The sequence below is a fragment of the Theobroma umbraticum genome, unplaced genomic scaffold (assembly GCF_002168275.2).
Source record: "Theobroma umbraticum cultivar Fairchild unplaced genomic scaffold, ASM216827v3 scaffold_204.0, whole genome shotgun sequence".
NCBI classification, from domain to species: domain Eukaryota; kingdom Viridiplantae; phylum Streptophyta; class Magnoliopsida; order Malvales; family Malvaceae; genus Theobroma; species Theobroma umbraticum.
This window is the reverse complement of record NW_018397267.1, coordinates 744954-762649: the sequence shown is the minus strand read 5'-3', so window position 1 is coordinate 762649 and position 17696 is coordinate 744954. Positions and strand designations below refer to the sequence as shown.

The 17696-nt window shown below is 38.3% G+C and overlaps 5 protein-coding genes across 6 annotated transcripts; 1 reads left to right on the top strand and 4 right to left on the bottom strand.

Annotated features, from left to right (window-relative positions):
- The first annotated feature begins 1122 nt into the window (after nt 1-1122).
- Nucleotides 1123-4127, top strand: LOC110423963 (U3 small nucleolar RNA-associated-like protein). Its single transcript, XM_021438407.1, has 6 exons — nt 1123-1633; nt 1800-2456; nt 2550-2981; nt 3313-3485; nt 3582-3765; nt 3854-4127. The coding sequence occupies exons 1-6, from the start codon at nt 1223-1225 to the stop codon at nt 3944-3946; spliced, it is 1950 nt and encodes a 649-aa protein (XP_021294082.1). The 5' UTR covers nt 1123-1222; the 3' UTR covers nt 3947-4127.
- A 31-nt stretch (nt 4128-4158) lies between these two features.
- Nucleotides 4159-6447, bottom strand: LOC110423966 (orotidine 5'-phosphate decarboxylase). 2 transcript variants are annotated; one of them, XR_002445865.2, is made up of 8 exons: nt 6164-6447; nt 5695-5923; nt 5482-5601; nt 5217-5375; nt 4967-5139; nt 4727-4832; nt 4418-4514; nt 4159-4295 (listed from the first exon to the last, which is right to left on the bottom strand). XR_002445865.2 is itself a non-coding variant. In XM_021438409.2 (7 exons), the coding sequence occupies exons 2-7, from the start codon at nt 5902-5904 to the stop codon at nt 4485-4487; spliced, it is 798 nt and encodes a 265-aa protein (XP_021294084.1). In that variant the 5' UTR covers nt 5905-5923; nt 6164-6447; the 3' UTR covers nt 4286-4484. The 2 variants fall into 2 exon arrangements, 1 of the variants encoding a protein (XP_021294084.1); XM_021438409.2 differs by having other exon boundaries at nt 4286-4514.
- Nucleotides 6448-6684: 237 nt separating this feature from the next.
- On the bottom strand, nt 6685-9660 carry LOC110423965 (Glycine cleavage T-protein family). Its single transcript, XM_021438408.2, has 4 exons — nt 9402-9660; nt 8053-8627; nt 7484-7602; nt 6685-7356 (listed from the first exon to the last, which is right to left on the bottom strand). Exons 2-4 carry the CDS (start codon nt 8608-8610, stop codon nt 6810-6812), a joined length of 1224 nt encoding a protein of 407 aa, XP_021294083.1. The 5' UTR covers nt 8611-8627; nt 9402-9660; the 3' UTR covers nt 6685-6809.
- Nucleotides 9661-10508: 848 nt separating this feature from the next.
- LOC110424008 (dihydrolipoyllysine-residue succinyltransferase component of 2-oxoglutarate dehydrogenase complex 2, mitochondrial-like) lies at nt 10509-14516 on the bottom strand. Its single transcript, XM_021438468.2, has 14 exons — nt 14181-14516; nt 14019-14081; nt 13856-13916; nt 13729-13756; nt 13412-13482; nt 13234-13308; nt 13036-13091; nt 12843-12887; nt 12468-12758; nt 12227-12321; nt 11870-11960; nt 11674-11784; nt 11270-11464; nt 10509-10992 (listed from the first exon to the last, which is right to left on the bottom strand). The coding sequence occupies exons 1-14, from the start codon at nt 14220-14222 to the stop codon at nt 10801-10803; spliced, it is 1416 nt and encodes a 471-aa protein (XP_021294143.1). The 5' UTR covers nt 14223-14516; the 3' UTR covers nt 10509-10800.
- Nucleotides 14517-15644: 1128 nt separating this feature from the next.
- LOC110424520 (putative F-box protein At4g22030) lies at nt 15645-17128 on the bottom strand. Its single transcript, XM_021439108.2, has one exon. It carries the CDS (start codon nt 17046-17048, stop codon nt 15774-15776), a length of 1275 nt encoding a protein of 424 aa, XP_021294783.1. The 5' UTR covers nt 17049-17128; the 3' UTR covers nt 15645-15773.
- Between the last annotated feature and the right edge of the window lie 568 nt (nt 17129-17696).

The window sequence follows — 17696 nt, the reverse complement described above, 5'->3', positions numbered from 1 at the left end:
AGGAGGAGGAGGAGGTGGTGGTGGTGGAGAAGGATATGGACATGGTGAAGGCATGGGGTTTGGAGGAGGAATTGGTGGTTCCAACAATGAGAAAGGCTTAGGCGAAGGACATGGTGGTTCCAACAATGAGAAAGGCTTAGGCGGAGGACATGGTGGTGGAAATGGCATTAACATGGGATTTGGCATGGGAATGGGCATCGGATTTGGTTTTGGTATAGGAACAGGAGGAGGCAAAGACTCAAACAACGACAATGGTGATCCCTAGAGCAAGCTAGCTAGGCCTTGTTCCTAAAATCTTTAGTGTACACCCCGACAACCAAGAGTGGAAAGCAAGTCAGATCAAGAACAACCTTATTCTTTCTACTACTAGTATTACGACATGGATTATTACGAGTACAACATGTTGGAACATAAATGTCTTTCTTTCAATGCTAATTGTGTTTTAAATACTATTTCACCTCTTCGCCCAAGTTTGCTCCATCAAAACAAATACACACAATTAATATTGCTTTTTAATAAGTGATTATTATTTATCCGAGAATAGAGGTGAGCATTAATCAGTGAAAAACGAAATGATGGATTGAATTTCATTAATTTGATTTAATTTTTTGATTTTGTATTAATCGGTTAGAAAAGATTATTTATTCGATTATCTCGATGGATTTTTAATCATTAAAATTTATAACAATCAAAATTTCACCTATTAATAATATATTTTTTAAATATATTTTTATATAAATATTGTTAATCTTATATATACACACACGATTAAATAAGTTTTTAAAAAATATTATATATAAATATTATTAATATTACTAAAAGTTAGAATCAACTGAGATAAATCGTTTATAATTATTTTTTATTTTATAATATAATTTAGTCAATTTTAATGACTTGTAATTCAATTAATTTAAATATTAAAAAAAGTTTAAAAATGAATCAATCAAATGTTTGTCTCTAATCGAGAAGTTACGGGCCAGAGAGTGGGCACACAGGAAGCCTTAAGATTCTTTTTGGGCTAGGCTAAGCCTAAAATCTGTTTAGGTAAGGCCCAAACGCAGCCCACAAACAGAGAACTCTTCTTCGCGGCAAAATGTTGTCCCTCTTGCCGTACAAAGAAAAACCCTTTCAAAGGCCGAATCCCTTCCTTCTCATACCTGTCTATCTTAAACCCTAAACACCGAGTCAGACCGATTCAGGTTGACTCAACACTAAGCCAACAATGGCGGACGTAGTTCAGTACCGTCTCGAGCGCATGGTAGACGAGCTCGACGATCTCGAACGGCGAGGTCTCTTCACTCGCCGCGAGATTGCCGAGATAGTAAAGCAACGGCGCAAGTTCGAATACCGGCTCAAGCGACCTTCTCCTCTGAAGCAAGATTACATTGCCTACATCGACTACGAGACTCAGCTCGATTCGCTCCGCCAACTCCGCAAGAAAGCCGCCACACGCGAACTCGTGAGACAAGGCAAGAAGAAGACTAAGACGAGAAAATCGGTTTCCGATTTTGCGCCTGTCTCGAGAATCATGGAGATTTATAGACTCGCTGTGATGAGATACAAAGGAGATGTTGAGCTTTGGTTTCGGTACCTTGAGTTTTGTAGACAGAGAAAGAATGGAAGAATGAAAAAGGTACACATTTTTTTTATTTACTTTTTTTTTATTTACTGTCTTTCTGTTTGGATGCTGAGAAAGTGAAGGAAAATGCAAAGACCGAAAGAAGAACTCTTTTGGGGGTTCATTTGTGTTCAAGAGGTGAATAATTGTTAAAAAAATTTTCTTTATATAAATTTTGTAGGTTTTGGCTCAAGTGATTAGGTTTCATCCTAAGGTTCCAGGAGTTTGGATATATGCGGCAGCATGGGAATTTGATCATAATTTGAATGTGGCAGCTGCTCGTGCTTTGATGCAGAGCGGTTTGAGAATGTGTCCTAATTCAGAAGACCTTTGGGTAGAATATCTTAGGATGGAACTTACTTACCTTAACAAGTTAAAAACTCGAAAGGTTGCTTTGGGAGAGGATAAAGGAACTTTGGTTCGTGATCATAAGGATGCCGATGAAAAGCAATGGAAAGAGGAAAACAAAGATTTGTTTATGTCCCTTGATGATGAAGAAAAAGGAAATGATGATCATGGTTCAGATGAAGAGTTAGAGAAGAAATTGGATTTGTTTTTGGAGCATGCTTCGGGTGTTCTTAAAACTATCTATAAGGGAGCAATTGAAGCGATTCCTTCTAGTTTTGGTCTTAGAAAACAGTTTCTTGAGATATTGGAAGCAATAGAGGTGGCAGATTCAGAAGAGCTGCATGAGGAGATACTGACTGATATGAAGAGAGACTTTTCAGCTGATCCGGAATATTGGGATTGGCTAGGAAGACTTGAAATGTCTGATGCCTCAAGTTCAGGGAAGAAGAATGAGGATGCCATGCTTTCTCAGTTGCAAAAGGCTGTTCAGGTATGACAGTATTAACTAAATGACCAAGTAAATTTGCAGCAAGCTTATCTTTGGATTCATAGGTTGACCATATTATTTCTCTGCCATGTGCAGGTTTATGAAGAGGCAACAAAAACTGTGCCTTCAGCCATGATGTTTAATTTGTATATCAAATTTTTTATGGATGTCATTGCTTCTAAAAGAGGAGACATGGAAGCTTACTCGAGTTATGTTTCACATATCTTGAAGGTTTATGAGAAGGCTGAAACAATGGAGTGTCTTACGGAAGAACTTGCTTGCCAATATATTTCATTTTACACACAAATTGGGAGATTGGAGGAAGCCAAGAAAGTAGCAGAGAAGCTTTGTAGTGGAAAACTTTCAGATTCAGTACAGCTATGGCTGTTAAGGATTTCAGTAGAAATTAGATGTGTTTCAAAGAATTCTCTTTCTCCTAGCAAGGCTGATACATCATCCATCTTTGAACTTCTCAAAACTGTATTGACAAAAACGTCAATATCAGAAGCTGAGAGCTTGTGGATGATGGTATGTTTGAGCATTAATCTATTCTTGCTTTTTTTTGTTCTCCTCAAATATCTAATATATTTATTTGTTAATCATTTCCCTTGCTGAGTGGACTTTGGACTCCCTCTTGCTGCAACTGCCACTATGTTTTGCCTAATTAATGTAATGATGATCATATTAATTTGTATATTAGTTGTGCTTCATTGTCTGCATGTTCCTATGTGAAAAATGTAATAAGTGAACTGCATTATGACCATTTTATACTTTATTTTTCTCACCTATTCTATCAGAAAAATAAGGCAATGAAGTTTTGAGTATGAAAATCCTGATGTGACACTATCTCATACTGCAGGCTCTGAAATTCTTTGCAAACCAGAAGAAGTACTTTGAGAAGCTAATTGAGTTTTCTCTCATTTCGGTAGCTAAATATGGTGGCAGAGACAATGGATTTTCTCTTTCTTCAGCTGTAGTGAATTTCATCCTTCATAAGGATGGACTTCAACATGCAAGAGAGGTGTATAAGCGGTATGTTATCATGTCATGTCTTGTTGCTTCTGGTAAAGTAGCAGAACAAGAACTCAATTACCTGGAAGTTTCTAACTTTGTGTCTTCCAATCATAGATTCCTTGCTCTACCTCATCCAGGTCTTGCTCTATATAGAAATTGCATTGAATTGGAGTCAAACTTCGCATCTCTAGGTGATGAAGATTCTCTAGTAAATGGGCGAAAGTTGTATGAAGCTGCACTTGCAACTTATGACCAAGACACCAGCTTATGGAAAGATTACTATTCCCTGGAGACTAAGGTGATCTTCAGTGTGATTTCTTTTATTTGACCATTCTCTCAGATTTGACCTGTATTCTATGCTCACTGCCTTTCGACTTCTTTTACAGTTGGGAACATCAGAAAGTGCTGCTGCTGTCTATTGGCGTGCTCGGAAGACACTTAAGGACTCTGCTGTAGTTTTTAGTTCCCCAGATCGGTAATAGTTTCTGTATATGTTACACAGTTGCAGTTTTGATGTAGTTTCCAATATCTTTATTTGTTTCAAATTTCAATGGTTTGAAGAGAAAACAGACAGAAGGCTGTAATCTAAGCTCCAAATGGAAATTTTGAGTAAATTTTGAGTCATATTAAGTGCACCGTAAACATGATTCATTCCTTTAACTCTCCGTAGTCTAACCCCTTTTTAACGTTTGTCCTGTTAAGCTTAACATTTATTTGATTTGTTCATGGAATTGAAGAAAGCATCATCTGAAGCATAATGCATAGCATGAGCTGCATACTAGTTTATCCCATGAAAATCCACTTCACAAATCTATGCATGCCTGCAATCTGAATGAGAGTAGATTACTATAATTTTCAAAGTTCGAATACAAGGTAATAAACACAAGATTATACAGAATTTTTTTTTGCAGAAACAAGATTCTGTTGTATACACTGCTACATTAACTTACAAAAAGAACCAAAGCTCCAACATAAGATCCTCGGAAAACCGGATGTCTTCAATGTCAAAACAACTTATTAGACTCTTGGCCACTGTGGACTAACTACCTGCACATGCCAAAACCAGCAATAATTAGCAACAACAGGGTCCATAACCATGGACAAACTTACTCGGCATTCTGCTACATATATTGATCGACCATGCGAAGATAGTAAATTTAGACCCTAAAGTCTTCGAGCCCCTTGGGGAGCTCGAAGCCATTGGTCAAACCATTTTGAGAATGAACAATTTCAGAAAAGCCAAGGACAGCTGCACTGACCTCAAGTGTGCTAAAAACTAGTCGCATTCGGCTAGCAACAACTGATGGCTCCTCAGCTCGTCCAACCACGGCCATTTGCTCTAGCTGGAGAGTCTTTACTGGAAGCCTTTGGCAAAACAAGAATTTAGCAAAAGCTGTAAGAACCCATCAATCTACTTTACTGTTTTAATGTTCAAAATCTAACATTAGACAAAAAAAAATGGAGGTTTTATCGACAAGCATAGTCTAAAAGCAGCTCACCATGCCATTCCTCTTATATAATATGCATTTGCTATGAGAGCACAGAAGCCTTTCCACTGATGCAGGACATCATCTGACACTGGAGGTGTAGAGGACCATCTGACGATGGTCGGCTGTGGTGTACACAATATGGTGATGAATATAATGCTCAGCCATAAAATACACTCATCCACCTGCATTATCAATCACAAAGTTTCCATTCAATATCTCTTTGACAGATTTAAAAGCTAAAATTTATAGGATCAGTCACCTCCTCTGCACAAATCTTGGATTTCAAGCTGGTGCTTCCGCCATAGTTCTGCATTGCTTCGATTTCGATGCCAGATTCTTTCATGGCAATAAGTTCTTTCCGCAATCCTTCATCTGTGCAGCCCAATGCATAGGCATTGACCCCAGCACTAATGAACTCCTGACACAACATCAATTCGAACAGTATTACATGAGGAAGGCTGCAGATCTTAGCAACCCTTTTCCATAAAAACGAAAGAGCAGACCAAGCAAATCGCTTAATATACTTTTAGGTTGTCACCTCCTCCACGGTCGATGACATTCCTGTATCGCCTAAACAGGCTGATTGCTATATTCCTTGATGAACGATACTCATCATCCGATGAAACAGAACCACTTGATTGACACTACAGTTTGAGAAATCATCATACAGACATGTAAAAACACTCGATTTTACTTCCAAAAATCAAACTGAAAAGTCAAGGTTCGACAATGCGGACCAGCCATCTCTTTGGAGCAACTCGATGTGATACAAGATGATGGGTAGTAAGCTTCCTGGAATCTTTCCAGGATGGCAAATTGCAGTGAATCCCTGCAGGTAGCTTACGGTGAATCGCAGCAGAAGGCAGTTTACAGAAAAGGGTAATATTGCCCAGAAACGCGGCCTGGCTTTTGCTGATGGCTCCCGGAGGATTCACCGTTAACATCATTGAACCATCCTACTATAGCCTTCGAACAGGGAGGGGAAACAGAAAAGCTAATAAGATATTGCAAAGTAAGCAGATAAAACTTAATATTCATATCCGTTTCATAACTTTGAGAAAGGCCCATCATATAAATTGGTGATTAAATTAGAAACCTGTTGATTTTGCTATTCATAAACATCAAACCGAGAGGATACCACTGATCAAGAACTAAAGAAGAAAAGAGACAGCCAAAAAACAAAAACTGACGCTTAAATTGAATTACCTTAAAGGGTTTTTAGGTGGAAGTCGTCCTGGAGGGAAGGGATGATGTAGTAAGCTTCGAACCCCAAAAAAGAAAAGAAGGAATCTTTGTTAAAGACTAAATGCTTAAAGCCACGAGTTTTTTGAATGGTTCCCAGAGAGTTGTTTGAACGAAATTAAAAACCAAAATTTTATTTTATTTTATGTTTGAATAATTTGGGGTCCTGAAAAACCAAGATTTTATTGCTTAGAGAAGCACGTCGGGACCGCCCAGAAGTTCATTTGCCACAAGCAACACAATACAGCGACGTTCCCGTCCTAGGCTGTGTCGTGTTTTCTATGATCTTCTCTTCTTTTTTCTCTTACCCAAAAGAATCTAATAATTTTCTATTTGTTATCTTTGTTTGAGTAAATTGGAAGTCAAGGAAGGGAATTGAACACAAGACAACACAATTTAATTGATTTGATCTGATTTGTTTTCCAGTTTATATAGAGTATGTAAGTGGGGAGAGGAGAGAAACAGAGTAAAGCAACAAGATGAGATTTTGCTAATGGAAGCAAAAAGGATATTAGTATTGATTGCAGCAGCTGTAAAGTTTATGGAAAGGAACTCAGAAACAGGGGAAACAATCAGAAAATCCTGGAGCTGGGAAGGGGTGGATTTTGGTCTAGGATGGCTTGTAATATTTTGTTGGTACAAATGGCATTTTTGTGACAACCCCATCATAGGCCTTTCCTCTTACCAAAATCTTAGCTTTGGTGCCTGCCTTGTGTAACCCAGATTTCACGTATCCCATTGCTATGTTCTTCTTGAGGCAGGGGCTAAATCCTCCACTGGTGATTTCGCCAATGTTGCTTCCTTTCTCATCCTGAATCTCACTGTGGGATCTTGGAGGTGGGCCGGTGGAGATGAAGCCAACACGCCTGATTGATGGACCCTCTGCCAGTTGTTTGAGGATTACCTCAGCACCTAGGAATCCGCCTTCTGCTCTCCTCCTTTTCCCTATAGCCCATGTCAGTCCAGCCTCCACAGGTGTTATATGTTGTTCCATGTCGTTACCATATAGACACAGCCCAGCTTCAAGTCGGAGACTGTCTCGAGCTCCAAGTCCTGTCAACCTAACCTTCCCTTCAGATTTCTCCAAGATTGCTTTAGCAAGATCCTCGGCATTCTCTGAAGGAACTGAGATTTCAAATCCATCCTCACCAGTGTACCTGAAAATAAGAGTAAAGAGACAACTCATCAGTTATCTTCTCCATAGCATTCCCAACAAGGGATAGCATCACCACTCTAACCAATTACTACTCTTTGCATAACAAGAGCAACAAAATGGAAGATTACCCTGTCCGAGTGAGAAAGCACGTTGCACCGTTGATATCCAATATTCGGAATTCCCCAAAATATAACTTACTCAAATCATCCTTTGTCAGATGTTGGAGAACTGGGGCAGCAAGAGGACCCTGCAAGAAAGAGGAGCAACTAAAAGAATTCTCACAGATGTTTTGAACTTTTGAAGCAGACATTCCAATATCTTCAAACTCAATCAAATTACATCTTCTAAAAACTGTATTTACCATCATTGGTAACCGGACACTATTTTCTACATATAGCAAGAAGGAGAAACTACAAACAGACTTAAGAAGAGCTGAATGCAAAAGATAGTTCAAATGCCACGGGCAAGTCATTTACCCAATAACCTGTGAACCGTGCAAGCAGACCAAACTATTCAAGAATAAAAGGAAAACATCAGATTAGGGAGAAACATTTGCACAGACTAAAACTCAAGGAAGTAGGAATTATATGCATGGTCAACTCAACAATCACCATCAAATTGCAAGGGAAGCAAAAAAATGAATCCATATAGAGAATCAGACATGGAGACATAAAATTGAAGAAGTCTAGTGACTAACCTGGAGAGCTAGAAGAGATCTCTCATCATGGATGTGCCATGAGACATCCCCACCTTTGGCCTTGAATGCCTTCATATGCTCTTCAATGTGAGCCAGATCCTTATCCCTGCAGCCTGCATTCACAACCAGGTATATGTGATCATCCTTCACCTTGGTGATCACGGAATCATCAATTGCCCCTCCCTTCTCATTTGTAAAGACAGTCAGAGTTCCTGTTCCATGGGCAAGCCCAGCAACATCGGCAATGACGAGCTTTTCGAGGAATGGAACACAGTCCTTTCCCTTAAGGCTCAGCCCACACATATGGGATACATCAAAGAGTCCACCATTCTGCCTGCAATTAATAGTAGAGTCCATGATTGAGTCCTTGTACTGAATGGGCATGCTCCATCCAGCGAATGGGACCAGCTTCCCACCATGAGCAACATGGAAATCATAAAGAACAGTCTTTTTCAGATCAGCCTCTGAAGCAAAGTATCGACGTGTTACAGCCTTCTTGTCAGCCTGAGCAAGACGACGTGTAATTGATTGCCCAAGCTGCCAAAGACTTCCCCTCATCTTCTTAAGTTGAAATACTGATGAACAACAATCTTTTAGAAATAAGCAATAAGACAATATTATAATTAAGAATAGCATTCACCTCTCACCTCAAAAACAGAAATATGAGATAATGGTTATCAATTGGGTAGTTCAAGATAGAAAAAGCATGTTCATGTGTAAGGAAAGGCGGGAAAGGCAAGTTAGTGACACCATTATTAACAGCATTGTGCCTTCTATGGCCTTCAAACCGAACAAGTTGGCCATTAAAAGCCTAAGATTAAAAACTTGATTAATACAAGACAAATAGAATTGGAAACATGCTATTCATCTAAAAGCCTAAAGTTCCTTCACCCTTTATCTCTAAGGGAAGAGTAGTGCTATGCAGTACTTCAATGGAAAGGCTTACCGGCTTCAAAATCACAGATCCTAATGCAATGAATTGATTGAATTTCAATATTACAATAGACCCCAACACCATATATCCAACCAAAACATCAAATGTATTTCTTCACAGATCATAACCCAATATGATCTGAAAAACAGCATTGAGATATCCAACAGAGACATTCAACAAAAAACAAGATCATCTCCATTGGAGAACCACACCGTTATACCAAAGTTTTTGAGATGCAAATCATCGAAACAGATAAGGGTATTTGAGAAAACCAAGAAAAGAAACCAATGCTTTCACGTTATCAAGATCTCATGACATTCCCCCACAACACCACAAAGCAAAACAATCATACCAAGTTGTGAAAGACATAAACTGCTAATGCAACGATATTAATCAGGAAAGTCAAAAGGCTTACAAAGAACCCTTCTTTACGTTCTTCTTCTTCTTCTTCAATCGAGAGCAATTCAGAGAGCACAAAAGAGCATTTCTCCGCTAACTCTGCGCTAAGAGATAATAAAAGAGGGCAGAGATAATAAAAAAGGATACCCTTTTTTAATATGTGTGAAAGATATTATATATATAAAAGAAATATTGGTAAATATTAAAAAAAAAATGAAGAGATGGTTGGTAGTGAAGTAGTGGGTGGCCGAGGGGTTTCTGTGCCAAATCGAGAGACACAAATAGCCAACAAAACCACATCATCAAGGAGTGGTGCATACGGAGTTTTGAGCTATTATGTCTCTCACCACTCCCCAATCTTTGTCTCCTTCTCTTCATGTCTAACTCGCTTGTACTGCTTCTCCCATCTACACCATTTCATCTAACGGCTGTCCTGACGAGGAACCTATCGTATGTTGCTGATTTTGTCCGAGGTTATAGTGCGGGACCCCCGAGAATTTCGGTCAAGTGTTTGCCCCTCGAAGTGAGGAGCCAGTTACAGTGCCGACAAGGTCAAACGTGATTGGCCAGTGATTGAAACTGAGTTTGGAAACGAGTACACAAGATTATAGGAACTGAAAGAGGGGGACCCATTTGGTTGAGAGATCACTTTGGAGAATGTAAGCTACTAACAAGGAAAGAAGTGGAGAGTTGGTGAGATCTGGGGCGGATGCCATGGATTGAGGCAAGTAGGACTGTTGCATAGTCGATGTTGGCTGCCTAAAACAATGTTATTAAGTTTTAACCCAAGCTGTTCCTGGTAGGTGGCCCTGGAGCCAGCCAAAAATTTAGTGGCAACAGAATTGAATTTCTTAATTATCATGAAAATATTTATCCAAAAGTTTTTCAATATTAATATAAACGTGGATATATAAAATTTTCGAATCATGCAATTGGTTGTTATTCATGGCTAACCGGGGAGGGTTCTGCCAGGTTTGTTCATATTTTCTTAAACTATAGCAGAAGCAAGGTTTGTAATTTGCAGCTGGCTGTCCATTTCTCTCCTCACCTTCAACTATTGTGAAGATTGGGTCACTGTTTGTCTCTGTTGCATGTTTCCTCGATTAGATTAAAAGAATATGAATCAAAAGAAATAAGGGATGCTTTACGGTCAAGATGTTCAACCATGATAAACTTCTGTTTCCCAGGTCTTAAAACTTATTATAAGTACTTCACCTTAACAAGGAATTATGTCTTACATTTGTGATCGGAAGTTTATGTGATGGGCTGCTAGTGGAAAACTTGGTGAAAATGCAAATACAGGAGCCCTGGAAAACTCGATGTTCGAGCATTGCTATTTATTCTACATCAAGAAAATGTATGCCATATCCAAGCTACACCAGCATGCTAAAATCAGACAGTTGTGTATGGTTTCGTCATATATCAAGCAGCAGTCTCCGTGGATCCTCCAAAACATCTTTAATGCGACGCAAGAAGAACACTGCCTCTCTTCCATCAATCAGTCGGTGGTCATATGTCAGAGCAATGTACATCATTGGCCTTGGAACAATTTCTCCACCAACAACCAGTGGACGGCTAACTAAGGAATGCATGCCCAGGATAGCCGACTGATAAAGTCAGAAAGGAAAAGTGTTAGTAGAAAAGGACTTGGCAATAACATGAGGGATTTAGCATATAAAATTGTGAATGTAGTACCATATCTCCATTATTAGAGCATTTATGCAGTAAAACATGCATTCACACAGATTATCAGTTTATTTCCCAGAAAACAATGTTGTAACTTACTATACACCAGTATAAGTTCATCAGAATGAGTACTAGATGTGTGTGTACTTGTTAATGAGACTGGGACAGGGGGAGTGAATTGACTGTAAAGCATCACACCTGAGGGGGGTTAATAATTGGAGTACTTAAGAGGCTTCCATAAACACCACCATTAGATATTGTGAATGAGCCTCCGGCCATCTCATCAATTGATATAGACCCATCATTTGCCTTCTTAGCAAGGATGTTTATCTCCTTCTCAATTTCAGCAAAGTTCATACTATCAGCATTTCGGATTACTGGAACTACAAGGCCCTGGAAAAGCAAGATGGAAGCAACCCAATTTCAGATATAGACAGAGAACCAGAAAGCAAGACAACTTAAATCACAGTTAAGAGCTTTTGCACTTATATAACAAAGAGGTGGTAGGGTACAGGTACATACAGACAAATGTACCACAAAAAGAAATCCCAACTAAATTATTTGATCACTTTTATCTTCGACTGATTGAAATTGTGACAGACCTTTGGAGTACCAACAGCAATACTGATGTCAATATAATCTCTATAAATTATGTCATCTCCATCAATAACAGCATTGATAATTGGTTGATTCTGAAGCGCACTAACAGCAGCCTGAAAGGAGACAATGCATTTTAAATGAAGATTGAATATTGAACACAGATACTAACACACATATGCATGCTTTAGTGAATGACACCTTTATGAATCCTGACATAAGACCTAACTTTACTCCATGCTTCTCAACAAAAGCATCCTTATAGTCAGAACGGAGCTTCATCAAATTGGTCCTGGAAAAATCATTACATCAAAGTTGAGGGGAATGAGCAAATAAGTCATTATCAGCTTAAAATAACATGGGAAAGTTGTAAATGGTAAGTAGCACAAGAAAAGATGTGTATCCATTTCAAAACATGATCAAGATTAACTAAAGTTCCAAGCAGCATAAATTCTACATCTTCTAGAATTATAAGGACTGAAAGAACAAAAAAAGTTAGGAAAGAGAAGAGCAGCAATTCACATTTCACAAAATTACTAAAGAAGGGGCGGCAGTTACATATCAACTTCATTGAATGTAGTCAACATCGCGAAAGTGTTTTGAGAGTCCTTCAAACGTGTTGCAACACGCTTTCTAAGTCTTGTCATAGGAACCTGAAATCAGAGATATTGCAAGATGTTAAAGAAGCAGCACTTTTCCCTTTCATCACTAAAGACAGCAAAAAGAAAAGGTTAGCAACCATTCTATGCTTATTCTAAAAAAGATTACAAGTTGAAAATAAGAACCCAATGATACTTACTCTTCTCTCCCTTTCTTTAGGAGGAAGTTGAGGTTCCTTAGCTGTAGGTTTGGAGGGAGGCAGAGAAGGTGCTTTAGGCTTTTCTTTGATGGGTGGACTTTCTGATTTGGGTAGAGGAGCTTCTGCTTTAGGCTTCCCCATGTCCGCTTTCCTCGTTTTTGCAGTAGAGAGTTCAGAGACTGCCTTGCTAGGCTTTTCTTCTGATGGAGCAACATAAGTTACACCACCAGATTTTGAAATGACAGCTATCTTGGTACCTGGCTCCACAGTATCACCTACTTTGGCCACCAACTGAAAACAGACAAACATTACAATTTAATAACATATTAACTCCATCCAAGAAGAGACAAGCTTGTAATCTATCTGATAATTTACCTGTTCAATTACACCAGCTTCAGGACTATTTACCTCAATTGTTACCTATTTGTATCATATAAGAAAAGTAAGCCTTAATTATTTATCCAAAAGAATATACAAGAAAATCATTATTGGCAGTTGATGCAAACTGAACACTGGTCAAAAATAAATATATGGATGCTTAGACAGAATGTCACCTTGCTGAAAGTACCTTATCAGTTTCGATTTGTGCGATTGGCTCATCTGGTTCTACACGGTCACCAGGTTCTGCTCCAAATCGCAAAATATATGAATTAGAGTTTTAATATGTATCTATCCAAGAATCCTAAATCATTATTCCAAACAAAATATAATTTCAGGAGGAAAAAAGGGCCAAGTAAGCTCAACAATAGCCAGTTGAACAACATACGCTTCAAAAAATTTGCTAGAGTGCCATCAGTGACGGATTCCCCTATGAAAGGAACAACAGCATCAACAAGTTCACCTTCATAGCCAAGAAAGAGCATTTGTGCTTAGGATCAGAACATATCAATTTTTTTTTTTAAAAAAAAAATTGAAAACATGATAGAATTCTGAACATGTCTTACCAGTATCAGCAGAAAACAACCTAGTATGGACCAATACTGGAGGATATTTTCGAACAATTGAAATAACTTCCCTGTACATTGCAGACATATTTGGGGGGAAAATAAGGTGAAACTTGAAATAAGAGGACAAAAATTAGATATGGCAGAGCATATCACTGTTTATTTTATTTAATTTGTTATCATAATAATATCGTTTCCCACTTAGTTTTAAATCTATTGGAGAAGTGTATCTTCAACTTAAACTACCATAAAAAATAGCAGAGATTGTTTCAAGATACAAAGACAAATAAGAAATAGAGGCAGAAGACATGACAAACCTTAGGGGCTTCAAGCCAACTGGAAACCCTGTAACCAAATAAACCCAGAAAAGAAAGGACCATGACTAAACATCTAGACTTCTTTTCCTGACAAGTAAGAGCATGGTATTGTTAAATTTCCAATTACCTCGATAACCCTGGTGACCAACAATGCCTGCAATCCGTGATCCTCCTCTGGAAACTAAGGTCTAAACAAAGAGTAAACGCCATGAAAGGAATATGACAGCAGAATCAGCTTGGGTAATGTGAAACGAACAATCAGCAGAAGGAAGCATATGGATTGACGATACCTTGTTTGGAGTAGAAGTGTAACATCGAGAAGATCGAGCATCCCGAAATGACTGGGCTAAAACCTGACCCCAACAACGAAAAACACACAGTTTTTAATTAGATACTATTGCTGTACTTAATAATAGTTAATTGAACAAAGAAAGAAAGCAGTTAAAACTGACTGAAGAAGAAGAAGCAACCCTCCGCCTTAGAACTGCCCACATGGTTGTGTTTTTAGATTACAACGCCTAAACAAACAATACCACAGATATCGGTGGCTTCAAATAGAAAGCTTGGTAGAGATAGAGCAGAAGAAGAAAAAGGGTAGCAGAAGATCAGAACAGACACCTGATTTAAGATTGCCAATGAATCAGAGCCAAAGCAAAAGAAAAGAAAGGAAAAGAATTGGGTTTGTCCGAAAAGAAACAAAGTAACTCATTTGAGTATAGACTGGAGAGAGGGAGAGCAAGCCACCCTGTCTGCTGGCATGTTTATGGCAACTTTTCTCCAGGGTTAATCAAGCGGGATTCTTTTCGCTTTTAACTTAAGATTATGGCACTATGATTCAGTGATTGATATTTACTTTAATCTTGAAAGATCGATTTTAGCTTAACTCTCTTATCCCCCACCTGAAAAATGCGTTGAAAGTAGTTCAAAGTAATTTCATGCTTGAACTCCATTGTCTTCGGCTGCGTAACCATAACATGGGAGACCATGTTGCCTTGTCTTGAGACAAAACTAAGCCAACAACTTGAAAGACACTGATTGAGATTTTTCTCCTTTTTTATTGAACTAACTAATTATTGAGAATAAGATGGAGAGAATACTTAAAAGCTTATAATAACATCCCATAAATATTAGATTTAGACTTAGGAATTGATGTTTATGTGTAAATATAAAGTATTAACATTTATACTGATAAACATCACAAATACTATTAATTTAATGTGTTAAGGACCTAAACACTAATAGGTTTATTATATAGATTGGATTAAATTTATACAAATATAACATAATTAATAATCTATTTAAACATAATTAATAAATTATACAGATCAACCATATCAATTAATTAAACAAGTTCAATTAACGAATTTTACCTGTTTAAAACATGTAATTAATAGTTGTTGTATGTTAAATGTGTCAACATAATTAATATATGAAACACAATAATTTTAAATTTAAACTTATTTAATTTTGTATTATTCATGTATAGCGTTAACGGATTGTATTTAAAATTATTAAATTTAATTAAATTTATGAAATTACATTGTAAAATGTTGGATTGAAGGTCCAACACTGTTCAAATTATTGGGCTTGCAAATAACCAATGGGCTTAAATTTTGGACCGTAAATGAATGGAGTGACCCAGTCGAAGCATACAATGTTGAACACTTCCGTAATCTTTGAAAAATTAGTCAAACGTTTCCTTGCTTCGTATTTTGTGGAGTCAAAATGTCAACACACAGGGGTATTCCCCTAATCAAAGCCATCCAATCCAGACCCTTTCCTTTTAGTTGTGATATTACCTGAAAGGCAATGAAAACCTTCAATTCTTTTAATTTGAATATTGAAATTTCTGACTCCGGGGACAAAACCCAAAGTAGAGAATATGGGAACAAAAAGCAATATACGTTGAGTAATTTCAATGCGTGAAGTATATTCAAGATTCAACCTGTTAGGAATCATGTTACAAAACTGTACAAAGAATAATGAATCAAAGAATCAAAGAATTTTTTGGCTTTTAGATATGCACATGTTGTGATGAATCTAGATTAGAAGAGCTTGCTTGCAAATTCATCAATGGGGCTTCCTTCTATACGAGAATAACTGGATTTCTTGGCTAGGTCTCTCAGCTGGGATAAGCTTCTTCCCAACTGCAATGCCACCTTCATTTCCAACAACTCCCCATTCTCTCTTTTCTCCACATCATTTTCGTCGAGGTTTGATTCGATTGATTCCTGCACGAGTTTGAAGAAGCCGGCATTGTTTCTGTACATCTCAAACACCATACCAACTTGGCTACCGTGCTCAAAAGTGTTGACAGCTGAAGCTAAAGATCCTGCAACAGCCGCCACTATTGCTGCCCAGGGCCCATGGGAAGACCCCATGAAGGCAGACCCTAGAGCTGCAATTCCAGTTAGTAATGGCCCTGTTTTAGCTAAAACTTTGTTGAGCTTCAACGCCTTGTTGCCTAGTCTCTCATAATCTTCGCTGTCTTTTCTCTTAATCACCTCAACGATTTCTCTCATTTCTGTTTCTAGCTCTTCGGTCCATCCATTGTTATCCACCTTTCCATTGAAGTGCTTTGCTTCTTTTGATTTGTTTGTTTTTGGAGACTGGTTTGTAGGCCACCAAACAGCAGGCTTTAAACTTTCTGGGAATTTTTCAAGCATTACACCAAGCAAGGGAAGAGGGTAAGCTTTATCAAGGGCCAAGACTTTCTTCATAGCATCTTTCACGTCATCTTTGCTTGGAGAACCAACAGCGAGTAAGGTTTGTATTTGGCTCTGAAGCTGCTTAAAAAATCTCGTTGCGTTACGTTGCTCTTCCACAAGTTGTGAGGGTTGGATCTTGTTCATCATAACCAACATTCCCGTGGCTGCGGAGAACAAGAGAGTGGATGCCAACTTCAAACCCAAAATAGAAACCCCAGCTCCGCCTGTTGCTGTAACGCCGGCCATGGTTGCGGCAGTGAGAGTGATCATGTTAATGGAATTAAGCAGGAGGGTATTCCAGTTTTCGCGTTGATCGCCGATGTTGCTGTGCATCTCCACTCTATCAGCAACAGCCTCTAAGATAGCATAAAGCTGAACGGTAGCCATTGAAACGGACGAGCTTTCTTGAACCAATGATGTCCTAGTGACATTCTTTTCATCTGGGATTGTGTTGATGAACCCATCCCTTGTATTCAATTCATCAGACAACACTCTGGTTGGTACTTTTGGAACTGAAAGCCGGATCGACGGAAGCTTAGGGACAGATATAGCAGCATAGATTTGCTTTGAAGAAGAAGACAGCACAAAATTAGAAGCCTGTAAAGAAGCCATGTGACGGCGTTCTTTCTTTAAGATCTCTTCTGTTTCTTAATCTGTAAGAAGCGTCTGTTGGAGGAAATCAGGAAGTTAAGATGTGGGTTTTCGAGCAAAGGAACTAAAATTTGAGATTTTGTAGATGAAAGGTGAGGAGGGGATTCAAGCCATATTTATAGCAACCAACAGGCCAACGAACCATAACTGATACGATCAGGTCAGGTCAGGTCAGGCTTGGGGAAATATTGACTGACTGATTGAATTGACTAGGCCTTACGGCTGACCTGTTCGCTCTCATAATTTTCCATTGCACAGGTTGTTTCCTGTTTTGGCTCTGTGTCTTGGCATCAGACGTGGTAAAAGGACTCGTGGCTTCTGCGTCACGGGCAAGAGCTCCATTTCTTTAATGGTGGCGTCAAATGGCTGGCAGCGCAGGCTACTTCCTACCCTACACTCCAAGTGTGGTCAATTGACATATTAAAACCTAATCATGCCTGCGTGAATAAAGCATTAATGCATATTTTCTTTGGTTCTCCTGTCCTTTATTCATATTTAATTTTTAAATAAATTGATTCTTACAAAAATTAAGATAAAAACTTAATTTTGTTAAACTTTATATTAAAACTTAAATTTTTTTTCTCCAAGTGTGGTTTAGGTTAACGTATT